Here is a 20,030-nt window from a genome sequence, read left to right as displayed (position 1 = left end):
ACCAACTTTTGGTTAATCTCTCTTTAATGACACAGGAAATGGAAAGTCCCTTAATAAAAAAAAAAGTTATTAATATTTATTGCTCCTATTTTTACATGAAAAAAATGAATAATTCATCAATTAACTTTACTATTAATTATATACTGCAAAATTAATATACTGCAAAGGTTCTGGAATACCAGTAGACACCCATCTCTCCAAAAGGCATTGAGTCAATGTCCATATGGGGTTTCCATAAGGGTGATGATTCTACACCAAATTTTGGTCATGGGGGTGGCGGCGAAGACGCTGGTAGTGTTCGGCTGTTTTCTCAGCTGGCTGTTAACCAGAAGGTTGGTGGTTCGAGCCCACCCAGGGACACCTGTGGGCAGGATTTCCTGTATTGCAGGGGGTTGGACTGGATGATCTTTGGGGTCCCTTCAAATTCTGCAATTCCATGACTGTCCCAAAGGGGCTGCTGATTAAATAATGTCTCAAGAGATGCAGCCTCCCCAGGGTGTTTCGCTGCATGTCCTCCCTTCTAGGGATGGGGGAGAAATTTAATTCAGTTCACCTTTAAAACCAAATTTATCAAATTTGCACTTTACGAAACAATTAGGTGAACTGAAAAAAACAGTTAAGTGCATTAAAAGAAATGAACTTATCTGAACTTTGTGATGCAGTTCTGCAACCAAATAAAGTTTACAAAAAGGCACGTGTTCGAGGAATGAATGCATAACCATGAATACAAAAATGCATTATATTAAGAGAAATTGTTTCAAAAATGTGTCTATTTGTCAAAACCGTGTTTATTAGGAGAAATCTGCACAGAAATTCTGAAGAATTTTCATGGGGATTTTTTAAGGAAAATAATAATAACTTGTAACTTCCTGCAGAAATGTGAACTAAATTTAAAACTGGAAAACTGAGAAAGTTGAACAAACCAAAACTGACAGAGCCTCCCATCCCTACTCTCTTCCAATCAACAAAAAATAGAGGAATTAAAAAGCAACGTTTATTATACAACCAAGAGACTTAGGCTGCAGTAAGATGGCACTTTATTCCATCTTCACCTGTTAAATGTGTGATGTTTCACACAACATAAAAGCCATTTCTAGAAGTCTACTAGAGTCTGGTAGAAGTTTAGCAATAATTTCCGTGTTCATTCAGGAAAAAAAATCCACCTGCAACCCTGTTGACTCAGAAAATGATGGGAGTTTTGTGCCGTAATTTCACGTGACGAATGCAGTATCCCGGCATACAGGTCTTTCCCGACATTTTAAATTTAGTGTAGCATGGTGGCATGTCAGTCCAAAAGCCGCGGTTCCCTAATGCAACAGGAACACTGACATCAGGTCAGAAGTGCTGGCATTATAATCTGCAAAATTATAACTGCTGTCTGTGGGTTCCTGGCTCACCTGGATGATACAACTACCATCAAACACTGAAAACAGAATTCATGAATAATGCTTCAGTGTTTTCAGACAACACCCCAGGTATCACACAAGCTGAGCCTCTGACTCAACCTCCTGCCTCCAGGATCCAGTTCACATTTGTTAGCCTCCTCCTCACACCCATAAAAAGGTACAGGTAAAGGACCCCTGACATTTAAGTCAAGTCACAGATGACTTTGGGGTTGCGGCACTCATCTCACTTTACAGGACAAGGGAGCCGGCGTTTGTCCGCAGACAGTTTTTCCAGGTCATGTGGCCAGAATGACTAAGCCACTTATGGTGCAACAGAACACCGAAACCAGAGCAGTGCATGGAAACGCCGTTTACCTTCCCGCTGGAGTGGTACCTATTTATCTACTTGCACTTTTGGGCGTGCTTTCAAACTGCTAGGTTGGCAGGAGCTGGGACCGAGCAATGGGAGCTCACCCCATCATGGGGATTTGAACCGCTGACCTTCTGACCGGCAACCCAAGAGGCTCAGTGGTTTAGACCACAGCCCATATGACCCTAAAATACCGCCCCCTCCACCTCACAAAATCCCTTTCCTCTCTTTCTTTATTGCATTTATGTCCCACTTTTTTCTCCAATGAGATTTAGGTAGTGTATGTGGTTCCCCCCACCCTTCCTCATTTAATCCCCACAACAACCCGAGGTAGCTCAATTACAGCATGAGATTCTTCATCTCAGGGTTGTGGGTTCGAGACCCGTGTTGGGCAAAAGATTCCTGCATTGCAGGGGGTTGGAGTAGATGACCCTCATGGTCCCTTCCAACACCATGAGTCTATGACCATCTACGAACCCTGAGGTTAGGCTGAGAGGCATTGACTGGCTCCCCAAGTCACCCAGTGCACTTCACGGTTGAGTGTGGATTCGAACCCAGGTCTTCGTCTGACACTCGAACCACCAAACCATCAAACAGGATAAGACTCCAAGTTGCCCCAGTGCGAAAGAAGAGGAAGGGGATTAGGGGAGAGATCATAATTCCAGAAGGCTCATACACCTGTCTCTGCAAGGATTTCAGAAAGCCATTTTTTGCACCAGTTAGAGAAAAGACACAAAAGGGAAAGGTCTCCCCTGAGACCACCAACAAAGGAAGCCGGTTGTTTTTGGAAGGTGGGGAGAGGCGCACATTTGCTTTCTTAGGAATCGGGCCATTCGAAAAGCTTCATGATTTATTAGGTGAGAATTTATCACAGGAAGAAAGGCGGATCCCCCATCCAGTAGCCCTTGTCTGCCGGTGGGGGGGGGGAGAGAGAGAAAGTGACTCTTGTTTTCCTAAAAGCTGGCAGAGGGAAATTAAAATGCTAAAAATAAAACCAGGAGGTAGCCGAAGTAAAACTAAATTACCACAAATAGATACTGACACCGCATGTAAATTGCTATTGATTCGCCAGAGTACAGTGCCGCAGAACTTTGGGGTTTCAGAAATATTAATCATTGCCAACTCCTGCTGCCTAGAAATGTTACACAGCAACTTCCTTGGTGCAGACTCTTCAAACACACAGGTATGTTTTAGAGGAAGCGAGGACAGGAGCCAGTTGTGTGGGCCCAAACAAATGGATGGCAAGGGGGCAAATATGAATTGCGAAGGAAATCGCTCCTAGACAGCCAGCTGCTGAAGTTTTGCAAGGTGGAGACAAGATAAGCCCAAAAGGTAGGTGTGGACAGAGTGGCTAGGAGGGTTTGTCTGTAGTAACATGAGTGCAACAAGTGGTGTCAGAAGTGGCATCCCACAGTGGAAAGCCCATAAATGCTTCCCCAAGGGATGAAGTGGGGATAAACAAAGGCCCAGCTCCGATTACTAATGTGCCCGTGCAACCATCTGCATGAGTTGGCATGCAGTTGGCATGATTAACTCCTGGGTGTCACCCCCTCAAAAGAAGAGAGCCTGCCCCACACAGAGCCCTTAGTGCCTGCCAAGACCAGGAAGAGCCAGCAGACACTACTGGGGAGCTCTAGGGCAGCACCCAGGGAGGATGTCTGCCCTTAGACTAAGAACAGAGACTCAGAAATGCACTCTGGCCTGAGCTTCCACTATGCCACAAGACTCTGTCTCTCTCACACACATGCTCACCCCCAAGGCCACGAGAACAAAGGTTGCAGACCAAAAGCTGTGTCAAAAGGACAACACAGGGGCTTCCTTCACCCACTGAGAGTAAGACCTAGGCTTAAGTACCTCCAGGATCCCATACTCTCCAACATTCCTCAGATGAACATAGGGACATTCTATTCCACATCAGTATCGTTGCTTGAGCAATTCCTCCTGGTCAAGTACAAAAGTTATTTGCAAACTTTCTTTGGATCAATACAATGACATTTGGAATAGGTTTACACAGAATATATTAGGTTACCCACAATCATATGTGTATTAGGAAAATAAGAAGATAAACACCTGCATATTAATGTATGGTAATGTAACAGTATTTTTTTCTCTTTTTTTCATTATCTCTCTCACTCACTTTCTTTTTTTCCTCTACCATTTTAAATATAAAATTCTCTTAATGAAATATTAATTTTTTAAAAGTACAAAAGTTATTAGAGGAAACACACAGAAACTGAGGTATTTTAAGCCCAGCAGTTTTTGAATTTATGTTCTGCATTTAGGGAAACCCAGGTTGCGGGGGAGGGGGATTGGTTCAATAAATACAACTAAATAGCCATGATACTGTCATAGAATAGAATATCCCTATTTTCATCTAAGGAACGTTGGAGGGTGTGGGATCACGGCCCTTCACTGGTGTACCAGGAATTCGCTGGGGATGCAAGTTTGGCTCTAAGAATTGCTTGTAGGCTGGTGTCAATGCAACACTGATCTTAAAGGTAAAGGTAAAGGGACCCCTGACCATTAGGTCCAGTTGCGGACGACTCTGGGGTTACAGTGCTCATCTCGCTTTACTGGCCGAGGGAGCTGGTGTTTGTCCGCAGACAGCTTCAGGGTCATGTGGCCAGCATGACTAAGCTGCCTCTGGCGAAACTAGAGCAGCGCACAGAAACACTGTTTAGCTTCCCACCAGAGTGGTACCTATTTATCTACTTGCACTTTTTGGTGTGCTTTCAAACTGCTAGATTGGCAGGAGCAGGGACTGAACAACGGGAGCTCACCCCGTTGTGGGGATTCGAACCGCCGACCTTCTGATTGGCTCTGTGGTTTAGACCAGAGCGCCACCTGTGTCCCATAACACTGATCTTGCCCGGCCCCTAAAAGGAGCATCAGAAAATCTCTGCAGCAGCTGGATCAGTCCAAAGGCCCATCTACTCCAGTACCCTGTCCTCACGCTGGCCAGCCAGATGCTGCAAAGGGGAGCCCACCACAATCAGGACATGTGTGCAGAAACAGGACTTTCCCCAATCATATACCCCCCTGTAACTGGTATTCAGAGGCATTTGCTGCCTTTAGCAGTGGAGGTAGTACACAGGTTAAAAAAAAAAAGAGGAAAAGGTAAAGGCCCCTGGACGGTTAAGTCCAGTCAAAGGGGACTATGGGGTTGTGCCGCTCATCTCACTTCAGGCATTTGTCCACAGACAGCTTTTCCAGGTCCTGTGGCCAGCATGACTAAACTGCTTCTGGCGCAACGGAACACTGTGACAGAAACCAGATCGCACAAAAACGCCATTTACCTTCCCGCCACAGTGATACCTATTCATCTACTTGCACTGGCGTGCTTTCGAACTGCTAGGTTGGCAGGAGCTGGGACAGAGCAATGGAAGCGCACCCCATCGCGGGGATTCAAACTGCCAACCTTCTGATCGGCAAGCCCACAAGGCTCAGTGGTTTAGATATCCTGGCTGGTAGGTGTTGGTAGTCAGATTCATGGAGGAGCAGACTCAGTTTGCTCTGTGGAGCTTATTCCCAGAGGAAGTGCATGGCGGAGGGGTGGCAGATTTCTGAATATTATGGCCTTTCCAGTAATGCCATGCACGGCACAAGGCTTATGCAAGCGGCTCATCTTACTGGATATTACAAGTGGATGTGGGTGCATACACAACACACACACACACACACTTAGTCCCCTCCCCCCAAAAAAACCCCAACAACAGAAGGCCTTTTTGTTTGTTTCCTTGAAGAATATACACCATAGAAGCTGGAGAATGAGGAGCTGTCTGATGTTTCCCAAAATTAGTCATGACAAGGAACCTGGTGGGGCCCAAAGCACATCCCCCACCCCCCACGGCTCCCCCCACCAACCTCGTTTTTGTTCACTGCAAGAACGCCTAATTAATTTCCACGATTTTGTGTAGAAACTGCAAAGTATTCCAGATTCCTGTGATGCTACTGTACTACTCGACCAGTTCATGTATTCATTTATTTCCTCGCTGCCGCCGCCCCCACCCCCACCCCCACCCCCACCCAAGCCATGCTAATGACTGCCAGCTCTGCTGTAGATTAGCTGGCCAATTAAAAAACAACCACAACAACAAGCAAACAAATGAGATTACAAGGGAGGGAACATCAAGGAGAACGCATCGCGAAATGTACTTTGTTGATCTATCTTGATGTGGCATTTAGTTTTTAATTAGTTTTAATAATACTCAAGTTGATGCATTAGCATATTTTCTAACCACAACCAAAAGGAAAACCCCAAAGGAACCACCATGGGAATTTTTGGCACTACAGTCCTCCCACATCTTGGTGGAAAACCCATTTATTGTTGCTGTTGTTGTTGGTGGTGGTGGTGGTGGTGGTGTTGTTGTTATCCTGATGATATCAACAGAAATCCCAATGGCTGTCAGTGTGGGGCTGGATGCCTTGCGCCATTCATTTTCATGGAGGTAGCTTTCCACATGATAACGGTCCTAGCACTGTCACATGACCTTGTTTGCCTGCAGTTATTCTCATAGATCCCCCCCCCCTTAGTTATCACTTCCCAAGCAGAGCAGGTCTCACTCCAGCAATAAGCTGATGCAATCAGAAGCAAGGATTTAAGATAGCAGATCTCGGATAGCAATCTCATAATAGCAGTCATTTATCACCGAAATATGGTTGGGTTTCTGGCAAAAGATCTGCAGCTCAAGATCCGGCCTGTCACGTTTCAGATCAATTTCCTCTGCAGAACCTTCCTGAGGAATGTCTCCTGCCTACCCTCTAAGCCTGCTGGTCTTGTGCTCTAATAATGCCCTCCTCCACCAACCATTAGGAGGGCCCAATGCAAATAAATAGAAAGTACATTTTATGCGTGGTGGGCTTGTAGAGTAGCTAAGTTTGCTAGCAGGTTTGGCATTAAATACGGCAGCAAAAGTTATTTTGGAAATAAAGTTGAGAAAAGAAGGTATAGATTAACTATAATATGCAGCAGTGGAAGTTAACCATTAGAAAACCATGGAAGGGTGTGAGGGAAGTCGACTTTTTAAATGAATGTGTATGGGGAAATGTTTGATTAATTGTATTTTATTTGTGACAAAAATATAATTTTTTATTTTATTTTATTTTATTACTTTATGGGATCATACCAAAGGTCTGTGTAGTTCAGTATGCTCCTCCTTGCAGTGATCCATGAGATCCAGTCCTGCCAAGAGGCCCACCAGCAAGGCTGTTCCTTAGTTTGTTCAAGAATATATTTGTTAACTGCCTCCTTCAAAAGATACCAGGGTGGTACAGAAAGTGTGGATAAAAACTAAGTCCCATGCAGAATTGAAGGAACTAACAAACAGATACAAGAAGAGCCAGCTTCATCAGCCCAATGGCCCACCGAGTCCAGCATTCTGTTCTCACAGGGGTCAACCAGTTGCCCCCAGTGGGAAACCCATAAGCAGGATTCAAGCACAAGAGCCCTCTCCCTTCCCGTGGTCTCCAACAACTGGTATTCAAAAACATTGCTGCCTCCTGCTGTGGAGGCAGACCACAGCCCTTGTGACTAGCAGCCATCAGTAGACTTGTCTAATCCTCTCTTAAAGCCATCCAAGTGGGTGGGCATCCCTTTGATGTCGTTGCCATCGCTTAATATTGTGCAAGTGAATCCCACAGTTTTGACTATGGACGGTTTGTTTATTTCTTAGTGCTGCAAACTTCATTTACAAATCGGGGAAACTCTGTAAAGTCAGGCAGAAGGCTGCAAGGAGCGGCGGGGCCTTCTTAGTGGTGGTGTCCTCCCTAGGGGCTCTAAAGGAGACACTTACAGCCTCTCTCATTCTCCTTCCAGCTGCTGTTTGTTGGAGGTTAGCTACTCAGACAGGGTTTGGTAGAGGTTTCTGCCGCCACGATCATTTTCTCCGCTGATTGGTGTTGTGTTGATTTAGAAATCATTTTAATAGATTGTGTTTTTAATTGTCTCCTGAGCCACCCCAACAGCAAGAAGGGGGGGGGGATGTTTGGTTTTAAAAAATAATAATAATATCAGAACCTACAGCGGCTGCAAGAGGGATCCTTCCAGCTCACATTATGCATCATTTTATTAAGAAACTCTATGAAACTGTCACGGCCGTGCAATTCATTTTTATTAATTTTCTCAAACAAAATTAGTAGTGGGGGCAGGGAGAGGGGGAGAGAAACAACCCAAAAGAATGTTCCAGTCCAGTGCAGGATCAATGTCATTAATTCTTTAATACCAAGAGGCCTGTTTGTATGAACTCAGCACTAAACTGCAGCAATTAATTTCAATATATTATATAAATTCCAAAGCAAATTCAAACAAGTAATTTAAGGTCCTTGAACAGCAATTGTGCGCACAACAACACACACACACACAGGCACGAACGCACACATTCAGTCTTTTTTTCTTCTTCTCCCGGGACAGCAGAGCTTTCAAGTATAATCGCAAAGGAGCAGGATAGTGTAATATTAATAGAAATCCTGCTATTTTTGTGCCTTGCCTTCAGCAGACTAAACAAGCCCTCAAAGTTTTATGGGGTGCTGCGGGGAGGAGGGGGAAGTAACTCTTTCTGCAAATACATCCATAATCAGACATTTTAATACTGCGGCTGCTTTCCACCCCACCCCCCGACTTTGCATAAGAGAACTTTGGATCGTTCAATAGGTTGACTCGGCACTAGGTCGGGGTGATCTGCTTTCGCTTTCACGATACCTCTCAAGTCAGGAAACGGCGTTTCCCACCCTTGGCTGCTGTTCAGCAGAAAGGAAGGGAAGGGGAGAGAGAAGACAGAAAGAGGGTGGAAATCCTTCACCGTTCAGAAGAAAGACGGCAAGGCAGACTCCATGCACGAAGCCCTTGGGGTCTGATCCTGGCCCAGGCCATCCAATGCTTGCACGGAAAGCTTCCTCCCTTGTATACTGGTGCTCTGGCAAGGAGCAACTCAAGGCTGCAGAGTGGAGAATTAAGGGCTATGCTGAAAATCTATTTATTTACAATTTGCCTCCCTTGCTTGCACTCCACTCCAAGGTCCCAGGAGCACCTGCGGCAGTTGAGTTATTCCAAGCAGCCAGGGGAATAGGCTGTGGTTTAGTGTTAGAGCACCTGGTTTGCCTGCAGAATATCCACAGAATCCCCAGTTAAAGTCTCCCAGGTAGCAAGACCGGAGAACCCATCTCCCTGCCTGCCATGGTCCCCAAGAGTGAGCTCAGCACATCCCTGCTGATTTTAAAAGGGGGCCGCCACCACTTCATAGCCTGTCACCAACCTTCTTATCAAACACAATGGGACATAAACTTATATACAAGCTATAACCCCCTTGTTTTAAGTAAATGGCTCATGAGGCCTACTGGAAGGAACTGGGCCAGGGTCTCCTTTTATTTTTGGCATCAGCACAACCTTAGGAATGCCTGCTTCTTGGGAGAAAAGCGATGACAAACCTAGACAGCATCTTAAAAAGCAGAGACATCACCTTGCCAACAAAGGTCCGTATAGTTAAAGCCATGGTTTTCCCAATAGTGAAATATGGAAGTGAGAGCTGGACCACAAAGAAGGCTGATCACCGAAGAATTGATGCTTTTGAATTATGGTACTGGAGGAGACTCTTGAGAGTCCCATGGACTGCAAGAAGATCAAATGTATCCATTCTTAAGGAAATCAGTCCTGAGTGCTCACTGGAAGGACAGATCCTGAAGCTGAGGCTCCAGTACTTTGGCCACCTCGTGAGAAGAGAAGACTCCCTGGAAAAGACCCTGATGTTGGGAAAGATGGAGGACTCAAGGAGAAGGGGATGACAGAGGATGAGATGGTTGGATAGTGTTCTCGAAGCTACTAACATGAGTCTGACCAAACTGCAGGAGGCAGTGGAAGACAGGAGTGCCTGGCGTGCTCTGGTCCATGGGGTCACGAAGAGTCGGACACGACTAAATGACTAAACAACAACAACCACGTGTTACTCCCAACAGCAGTTCTCGAGTCTTGCTAAAATTTTGTCCTCCTGACTAACTGTTTGCCAAGGAATCAGATGTCAAACCAAGCAACAGGCAAGTAAAGAGAATGGAATTTGACTTGCGTAGCTTTTGCATGTCATGGGGTTTGGGAGTGGAGAGAGAAAAAGAATTGGAGGGGGGAACCCCAACGTCCTGTTTTCATAGTGGCCAACCAGGTGTCAAAATGGGAAACCCGCAAGCAGGACCCCAGTGCAAGTTTGCCTATGAGTTGGGATCTTCTGCATCAATCCCTGAATTTGGGAATACTGTAAATGAATACTGTAAATGACATGAGCCAACAGTGTGATGCGGCAGCTAAAAAAGCCAATGCAATTCTGGGCTGCATCAATAGGAGTATAGCATCTAGATCAAGGGAAGTAATAGTGCCACTGTATTCTGCTCTGGTCAGACCACACCTGGAGTACTGTGTCCAGTTCTGGGCACCACAATTCAAGAACGACACTGACAAACTGGAACGTGTCCAGAGGGGGGCAACCAAAATGGTCAAAGGCCTGGAAACGATGCCTTATGAGGAACGGCTAAGGGAGCTGGGCATGTTTAGCCTGGAGAAGAGGAGGTTAAGGGGTGATATGATAGCCATGTTCAAATATATAAAAGGATGTCACATAGAGGAGGGAGAAAGGTTGTTTTCTGCTGCTCCGGAGAAGCGGACACGGAGCAATGGATCCAAACTACAAGAAAGAAGATTCCACCTAAACATTAGGAAGAACTTCCTGACAGTAAGAGCTGTTCGACAGTGGAATTTGCTGCCAAGGAGTGTGGTGGAGTCTCCTACTTTGGAGGTCTTTAAGCAGAGGCTTGACAACCATATGTCAGGAGTGCTCTGATGGTGTTTCCTGCTTGGCAGGGGGTTGGATTCGATGGCCCTTGTGGTCTCTTCCAACTCTAGGATTCTATGATTCTATGATTCTATGATTCTATGAAGGCATTCTCAGGTTAGCAAGACCAAGCCTTGCCCAAGGCTCCAATCTGGACAGTCCACTCCTCTTCCCCAATTTCTGATGCTTCCAAAATTTCTGATGTTTCAGAAGTGGGCTTGGAATGGGAGGTTTCACACAATTATTGTCTCTTTGAGCTGAGGTTTTCCCTCCGTAACCCCTATTTTCTCTCTCTATGTTTTTCTTCAAAAATTGGCCTGGTCAGCAGCTACATGAGAAGCTTTCTGGGAGCCCCACGCCAGCTCTTTCAAGTTCTATCACAGAAGAAAAGTTGGCTATGAAATGTGTCAAATAATAAATGTTGAACTCAGAGGTGCCAACTTGTATAAAATATTGTGGGGGCCAGGGTAAGGCCTGCCCCACATAATTGATCACAGGACACTGTGCACACACAGCATTTGAATGGGAATCCCTATCAACTTTGTGGGGCCTGGCCTCCTCAAATATTTTATTGTGGGGACAGGAGACCCCACAGCTCCTAGGAGTTGGCTCCTATGGTTGAACTCATTGGAGCTGAAATTAATCTATCCCTTGCAAAAGAATCCAGTGCTCCCCACTGCAAATTCTGACACTTAATATGCAACAAATCACGTTGACCGTATTCACTGATTATTTGACAGAAGATATCCAGAAGATACCGAGATGTCCCTCTAAAATGACACTCTTATTACATGCTTACCTGGCCATAAGACCCCCTGAACGTAACAGAATGTACCTTAGGGAAAGGATTCGTATTTTGAGATGAAAGCGTCATATTCAAAACGGAACTTAAATTCCACATTTTGAACGGCAACCTCTGGATATTGCTGAAATGTCAGCTATTTGCAAATGTTAATCTCACTGCAATTCCTTACAGAGCAAAAAGAAATGGAAAAGGAGATGTTCTACCTCCCGCCTCCCAAATTGTGTCATTAATCTGTTGTTATTTCAATCTCTTGATGGCTCTTTACCACAAAGCACCAGGGCATATTACAACAATTAAAAAAAATACAGATTATGTTCAAGAGAATGGGGTGGCTCCTAAAATACGTATCTCGGGTGTCGTAGGCCAGGGTGAAGAGATGCCTCTTCAGCAGAACATGGGAAGGACAGAGCGACATTGCCAGGTGCACTTCTGGGGGGAGGGAGTTCCACAATTTAGGGGCTGCTGCAGAGAAGGCCCTCTCCTGAGCCACCACCACGCCTGGACTTCTGAAGCTGGTGGAGCTATCAAGAGGAGCTCTCAAGTCACCTTTAATTCCAACAAGCCCCTGTCCCTGTCATTCTGAAGAAGACCTGTAATTCAGTAACATCTGTGGCCCAAAGAAAATGACCCAAAACAGCCTTCCTGAAACACAAACCTTTGCAGAGAATAGAGTTAAGAAAAATAATAACAACCAGATTTAAAAAAAAACCCAACCCAACATACTTCTCAACCCTACTGAAAATGTCCACAATTTTTGCGCAGCACGAAAACACACCTTCTGTTCTCATTTATTGTAGCTGAGGCTGAGCAAAATTACTACAATTCTAAAAGCTGGAAGACCTTGTAGCAATTACGACCTAAAGTGTATACAACGGGTCTTCCAGTTGTGACCTTTCCTGGGAAAGTGAGCTGGGGATGGGGCTGGTGGTGGTAGGGTCTCATCGCAGCAAGCTTAATCCAACAGGACAACAGACAATCTCAGATTCACCCGCACAACTTCCCCTTCAGTTCTGGTTCCCTTTGCTGTCTGGTATAAAATGGTTTGCAGCAATTGGGAACGCCGCGGACTTGAGCAGACAACACCCCTTCGCTCAGCCAAGCCTTCGAAATCCATCCCTCTCAACAGAAACAATTAAATGTTAAGCCATCAGGTTTCAGCCTCCCCCCTCCCCACCTGTCAAGACTGCAGATGGCCTGGTTTTAATCAGTCTGATTTCATTCAATAAAATACTCATTAAGTCAATTAATGAGACTTTGGTGTCACAAGCTATCAAGCATGACTTGGTGGGCTGCTGGTTCTTCTGCAGCCTGGCCCCCACCCCATCGAGCCCCTCCCTGCCTTTTGCCTTCACTGGGTGACCAATGAATTGATTTAGCCAGTCAAGTAAAATCAGGAGCAAAATAGATCAATGGGCATTTTCACAAGAAGGAGGGCTTTTTTGGGAGTCTTACCTGGTTTTAGGGGAGGTTGTTAGCCATTCTTCATGTTTCTCAAATGTTATTAGATATGCAGCAATTTCCTGAAAGAGGAAAAAACAGGGGAGGGTTAGATTATGAATGAGTGAATGAAGCTTATTAATTGCACCGCACAAGCATCTCACAAATGGTGAGAAAATGAAAAGAAAAACCATTAAAAATCAGTGCTTTCACTTCTCTAAAAACCATTTCTCTTGATGAGAGCAGGGATCGCGGCAAATCATCAGCTGTCGGGGAACTTTGACATCACCAAAGAGTGGGGCATCATGATTCTGCATCTTGATCATTCACCAGGCCTTTTACACACACACACACACACACACACACACACACAATCCAGTCCAATGCCTCCGCAGCCCCTTCTACCCCCTCCCTCCAGAGAGCAGAGCCCAGAGCTGGGGACTGGGACATCAACAACCAGACACCAGAAGGGTTGGCCACATTCAACCTTCCCCATGTAGCCTTCTTGTTACACCCTTGAACACACTTTCATTGTGAGCTCCTTTGGGGTCCAATCAGGCTATAAAGTATTCAAAATACATATTCAAAATAACTTCTGATCAGACAACCTTTGGCTCCTCCTGTCCTTGAAGTCTTTCCTGCTCCAGCTGGTCACGACAGGGAGGAAAGAATTATTTATCACAGTCACAGACCAATAAAATTCTGTGAGAAAATAAAATAATCCCGTCAACCAAGAAATGGCACCCAAGTCTGCAGTTTTCCCCTCCTGCTTCCCAACCCCTTTTCCTTTTGTGTCATGGCTTTTAGATTGTGAGCCTGATGGTGGCAATGGTCTGATCGCTGACATTTGACAACTGTTCTGGGGAAACCTGGTACGTTTGTTTGATTGTTTCGCCTAAAGAGCAGGCTAAGGTGTGTGTGTGTGTGTGTGCGCGCGCGCGCGCGCATGCGTGCCGTGGTCTCTCATATTGGTTTCTCCCAGCATTATCTGATCTTCATTCCAAAGTGGAACCGAGACCTCGGTCATTTCAGTTGCTATTTCCAAATTTTGTACAGAGCTCACTGCAGGTGTGTGGTTTGTCACGACTGAACAGGCTCCTTCCATTCCTCTGCGTCTTTCCCCTCGCTGCCAGGTGAGCAGCCTGCAGGTAGGCGCTGTCATGATGTCAAGTGGGGAAGACGATGTGGTGCCCCCGAAAATGTTGCTGGACACCGTCTGGGGGGCAACACCTTGGCTACCATTGGTAAAGGGAAGAGGACAGGAGGAACAGAGAGCAGTGGCGAAACGGGCACTCCAATTCTGGAAATGAATCCAAGGGGCCCCCTCTGAAGCAGATCATGCAATCCCCTGTGATCCCTTTGATTTGCATGTACAGTGGTACCTCGGGTTACAGATGCTTCAGGTTACAGACGCTTCAGGTTACAGACTCCTCTAACCCAGAAATAGTACCTCTGGTTAAGAACTTTGCTTCAGGATGAGAACAGAAATCGTGCGGCGGCGCGGCAGCAGCGGGAGGCCCCATTAGCTAAAGTGGTACCTCAGGTTAAGAACAGTTTCAGGTTAAGAACGGACCTCCAGAACGAATTAAGTTCTTAACCCGAGGTACCACTGTATGTGGCTTGCTCCTCGCCCCAGATGCCATGGGGACTCTGCCCTTCCTCCGCCTGCCTGCCCCCCACCCTCCACATAAATCAAGGCAGACCTGCCCCAGCTGACATTTAAACTGTGCAATCCCCTTCTCTGTACACTTCCTTTGTCCTGCTCAGAAATGAAAAGCCTTTTTTGTTTAGAGAGAATAATTAACAGCCAGAAGAAGCAAAATACTGCAAGGACAGGGAAAGGTTACAGTAAGACAAATTGTTTCTTTGCAGGGTTCCTAACACTAACAAGCAGCTTAATCAACTGCAACTTCAGTTGACTGAGTGAGTGGTGCCATTTTTAATCAATGGGCTGGGAGAGCTAACAGAAAGCCGCCCTCGATAAGTGTGCTTTGCGGCTGCTATTCCTGGGGGCTTACTGTACCTGGGAACGCAAAGGGAAGCTGTGAGAGGGGCCTCTGTGCTAAGCTTTCCTCCGACATCTCAATAAGGGGGCAGGCACTGAGACTTTTGGATAATGTGCAGATTTAAACGGCTTGGTTAAAACGCCGGTGATCCATCAATTACGCTGATGGACATCTCTGCTTCTCTGAAGCCACAGACACATTTTCATGTCAACAGGCGTGAGAACAAAATACAAATCGCCACCGGTAAGTGTTGTAAGAGATTTAATCCTTCATCCTTGCAAGGCAAGAGGCGACTCTTCCCCTTCCCCCCCCCCTCCACACACGTACACAGATAACAATCCCAGTCAGGACACCCAAAATGAGAAGCAACAACCCACGACCCCCTTTCTGAAGCTAATTGGGTACCTGTTCGCCTACTTGGATGACATACAGATAGAATTGCCAACATTGTCATGTTGTTTATTCGTTTTATTAAAATATTTCTATAGGGCCAGCTATGCGTCGGGGTGGCAGCTAAACGCACCACAGTCGGGGCCTGCCTTATGTACACAGGGAGTGTGTTCCACAAGGTGGACCCCAAGACAGGTTGCCCGGCCCCCTGACCTGTGTAATACAGGATTGTCCCTTAAAGGTAAAGGGACCCCTGACTGTTAAGTCCAGTCGTGACTGACTCTGGGGTTGCGGTGCTCATCTCGCTTTATTGGCCAAGGGAGCCGGCGTACAGCTTCCGAGTCATGTGGCCAGCATGACTAAGCCGCTTCCGGCGAACCAGAACAGCACATGGAAATGCCGTTTACCTTCCCGCCGGAGCAGTACCTATTTATCTACTTGCACTTTGACGTGCTTCCGAACTGCTAGGTTGGCAGGAGCAGGGACTGAGCAACGGGAGCTCACCCCATCACAGGGATTCAAACCATTGACCTTCTGATCGGCAAGTCCTAGGCTCTGTGGTTTACCACAGTGCCACCCCCTGACCTGTGTAATACAGGGTTGTCCCTTCTTTCAGTATAAAATGCTATGTCCTGTATCAATTCAATACAGGACACAATTTGTTCTGTATTTCCCCTATTCCTACTCTGCTGCTGAACTTTTTCTCTCTCTTTCCCTGATTCTCACTTCTTTCCTTTTCTTTTCCCACTTTGCTCCCTCTCTCCATCCTGCCCCCAAGGAGGAGCCAACCAGGGTAAGGCTTTCCAGTTGTGCCTTCCACTTCCCTGCAGCCAGGTTTTTTGCCCCAGGTGAAGCCTCCAGAGGGGTGCCATTGAGGTTCTCAGCCTGTGCGTGTGAGCACACAAATGCAGGGAAGGGGTGTCTTTGAGCCGGGTGAAATAAAGCCTAGTTTCACCCCTGCCCTGCAGCTCCGGCTAGGTTAAGGTGACTATCCGCAGGGCTGCAGTCTGGGAATGCCAGGTCCCATCCCTCAACGAGCAATAGAGTCTGAGTCTCTGGAAACAAGCAGTTTCATGTCAGTATAGCTCAGAAGCTCCAGTTCTGAACATAGTTATCTTGCATAATATTTGAGAGAGGTGGGTGGGTGGAGGAGAAGCTCCCCACAAGGCTTGCCGTCCCCATTCCCCCCCCCCCAGTATTCTCCCTTTCCTTCATAAATTTGACATGTGGAACAAAACTCATCCCCTCATCAGAATACAGTGGTACCTCAGGTTAAGTACTTAAATCGTTCCGGAGGTCCGTTCTTAACCTGAAACTGTTCCTAACCTGAAGCACCACTTTAGCTAATGGGGCCTCCTGCTGCTGCCGCGCCGCAGGAGCACGATTTCTGTTCTCATCCTGAAGCAAAGTTCTTAACCTGAGGTGATATTTCTGGGTTAGCAGAGTCTGTAACCTGAAGCATATGCAACATGAAGCTAATGTAACCTGAGGTACCACTGTATTCCCCCTATTTATTTATTTCCCCAGGCCTGCATGTATTGTATGGTACAGTATTGCATGAGTGTGAAAGGTCATCTATTTCAGTTCTGAATAGCAAAGCACAAAGAGATTTACAAATTCCTCTCTCTCTCTCTCTCTCTCTCTCTCTCTCTGTGTGTGTGTGTGTCAAATTCTGGAGGGGCCATCCATTTAGGCTGAAATAGATTGTATTGGATTGCTCTGAAGTCATTTCAGCACCAGGTGAAATGCGCGCGCGCACACACACACACACACACACACACAGACAGTCCTTTTTTTCTGGGAGGACACCACAGGGGTATGCATAGCCCTGAATATTTTGTGAATCTAAGTTTGGCCTCATTGAGGGGCAGTATTTCAATATGAGTGGGAAAATGAGAGTAACCCTAAACATTCTTTTAGAAAAAGAAGCACTGCACACACCCCTTGATCGCTCAGATCTCCTGCTTCTAACAGCTCCCAGCTCGTCCCTTCTGCTGACTGCTACTCAGTGTCCCACCACCAGGCTCCAGGCTCTAAGGTAGCTGTGGAGCCCTCCCGGGGGGGGGGGCTTTTGGGAGGCAGGCTCCCACTGCTCTTCTTCATCCAGCCAGTCCGAGCTCTCCCTGGGGGGCTCTTGCATACCCTCCAACATTTCTCTGATGAAAATAAAGACGTCCCATTCCATAATGGCAATTTTACTAATGATACCCAACACATCTTACTGGGTTGCCCCAGCCACTCTGCGCAGCTTCCAACATATACAAAAACATAATAAAACATTAAACTTTTTTTTAAAAAAAACAACACCTGCCCTATACAGGATTGCCTTCAAACAGCTCAGGGGTCAGATAACTCCATACTCTCCAACATTTCTCCAGTGAAGATAGAGGCATCCTAAGGAAAAGTAGGACATTCCGGGATCAAATCAGAAACCGAGACGGCTGCTCTAAATCAAGGACATCCCTGGAAAATAGGGGCACTTGGAGGGTCTGATCTTGGGCTGGAGGCTCCCCGCTCTCCGCCTCAGCCAACCAGACCCTGAAAACAAGCACTGCTATGCCCTAACACAGTCTATCGCATTCAGCCATGGGATAACTGAATGAGAGAGCTGGGACACGCACAGGCCAAACCTGCCTGACACCAATAACAGCTTCAACCCAGGAACAGTTTGTGCCACGAGAACCTTGCCTTTCAAGATCCACAGCTCTTCTTATCACATCCCAGTGCAGGTTCCGGAGAGAGTCTGACCTGGGTATAGAAACAGCAACCCTCCCTTCCCTTGCAACTATCATCTGGAGTCTCTTTTGAGCCCACCCAAAAGCTCCCGAACCTGCCTAACAGAAACATGAGAACAGGTTTGTTTCAAAAGCAGCGGTGTTTCTCAAACAAGAATCCAAAAGGCTTCCTATGTGGTACCAACTCCAGATAGAGAACCCTACGCTTTTTTCTACAACCAGCTGGCCCAGGCATCTGCCAGAGCCACAAAATACAATTAGAGTATTCCCAAATGAGACACAAAAAATATCTTGTTTCCAATAGTCTTAGTGTTAAGGCTCATACTTCACATCCTCTGGGCATTCCTGTGGTGCCAGATCTCTGTGTTGTGTGCTTTATTAGGGCTGTGTGGATGCCATAATGAATGGCTTCTGAGCAACATGGTTACCCAGCAGAGAAGTCCTCCCATTCTGCAAATGTCTATTGAGAAAAATACAAGAATCACGTACTCAAAGGGTACAGCCTTAACCCTACCTCCAGCAGCAGCAGAAACTACGTCTTGAGTTCTGCCAGTTTCCCAGGGGATTGTGTCACCGGATGCTGAAGGGGACCTCTAGATGGCCTCTTTACTGCACGTTCACAAGGTTTTCTGCTCATGATGCTATCAGGGCAGTCACACGCAACTCCACTCTCAACACTGCTTGTGTCTGCAAATGCTTTTGAGATGGTCACACTGCTGCACTGCCAATCAGTGCACATTCCTCAATACCCTCCGACATTTCTCCAATGAAAATAGAAGAAGAAGAAGAAGAGTTTGGATTTGATATCCCGCCTTTCACTCCCTTTAAGGAGTCTCAAAGCAGCTAACATTCTCCTTTCCCTTCCTCCCCCACAACACTCTGTGAGGTGAGTGGGGCTGAGAGACTTCAAAGAAGTGTGACTAGCCCAAGGTCACCCAGCAGCTGCATGTGGAGGAGCGGAGACGTGAACCCGGTTCCCCAGATTACGAGACTACCACTCTTAACCACTACACCACACTGGCTCAAGGAATTCAAGAACAACAATTTTATTCTTTATACCCTGCACATCTGACTGGGTTTCCCCAGCCAATCTGAGTGGCTTCCAACATTTAAAATAATAATAATAATAAAGCAGTAAACATTAAAGAACTTCCCTATACAGGGCTGCCTTCAGATGTCTCCTAAAGGTTGTATAGTTACTTGTCTCCTTGGCTCAGGGCCGCACAACTCCATACCTCCAATGAAAATAGGGACGTCCTAAGGAAAAGTGGGACATTCTGGGATCAAACCAGAAACTGGGATAGCTTCTGTAAATCCAGGACCATCCCTGGAATATAGGGACACTTGGAGTGTCTGTCCATAACCTCCTGGTGAAATCCAATAATTTTTGATGCTACAAATGTTCTGGCTTGTTTTTGTCCAGATTTTGTTGTTCTACAGCCTCTCCAGACAGCAGTAATGTGGTAGTGATTTGGAAAGCGTGGCAGCACAGCAAATAAAAAGGTAAAGGTACCCCTGCCCGTACGGGCCAGTCGTGTCCGACTCTAGGATTGTGTGCTCATCTCACTCAAGGGGCTGGGAGCCGGCGCCGTCCGAAGACACTTCCGGGTCACGTGGCCAGCGTGACGAAGCTGCAGCTGGCGAGCCAGCATCAGCACTGCACACGGAAACGCCGTTTACCTTCCCGCTATAAAGCGGTACCTATTTATCTACTTGCACTTAGGGGTGCTTTCAAACTGCTAGGTGGGCAGGAGGTGGGACCAAAATGGCGGGAGCTCACCCCGCCGCGGGGATTCGAACCGCTGACCTTACGATCAGCAAGTCCTAGGCACTGAGGTTTTACCCACAGCGCCACCTGCGTCCCGGGTGGGCACAGCAAATAAGGCAGAATAAAAAAAAACATTTGTTGCAGGAGACGCCCACAACAAAAGACAGGCCCAGAGGGGTCCCAAGCCAGATGAACCAAAACCAACTCATCTTACATTAATCCTGGAGTTGGGCTCTGGCAGGAAACCCCAAAATTCAGACCTAAACATCTGCAGAAGTGGCCCAGGAAATTCAAGGAGGGTTTCGTGAAATGGTTCAAACCCCC

At 46.6% G+C, this 20,030-nt stretch overlaps 1 protein-coding gene across 3 annotated transcripts in view; it reads right to left on the bottom strand.

Annotated features, from left to right (window-relative positions):
• Window positions 1-20,030, bottom strand: part of CAMTA1 (calmodulin binding transcription activator 1) — a 724,612-nt gene that overhangs the window by 503,606 nt on the left and 200,976 nt on the right. For all 3 annotated transcript variants that reach the window (XM_082229744.1, XM_082229743.1, XM_082229745.1), the window contains exon 3: window positions 12,823-12,890. In XM_082229744.1, the coding sequence (XP_082085870.1) occupies window positions 12,823-12,890 (68 nt within the window). The remainder of the gene's footprint in view (window positions 1-12,822; window positions 12,891-20,030) is intronic.

This window comes from Podarcis vaucheri (assembly GCF_965113315.1).
Source record: "Podarcis vaucheri genome assembly, chromosome: 7".
NCBI classification, from domain to species: Eukaryota; Metazoa; Chordata; class Lepidosauria; order Squamata; family Lacertidae; genus Podarcis; species Podarcis vaucheri.
This window is presented reverse-complemented; position numbering and strand designations above follow the sequence as displayed.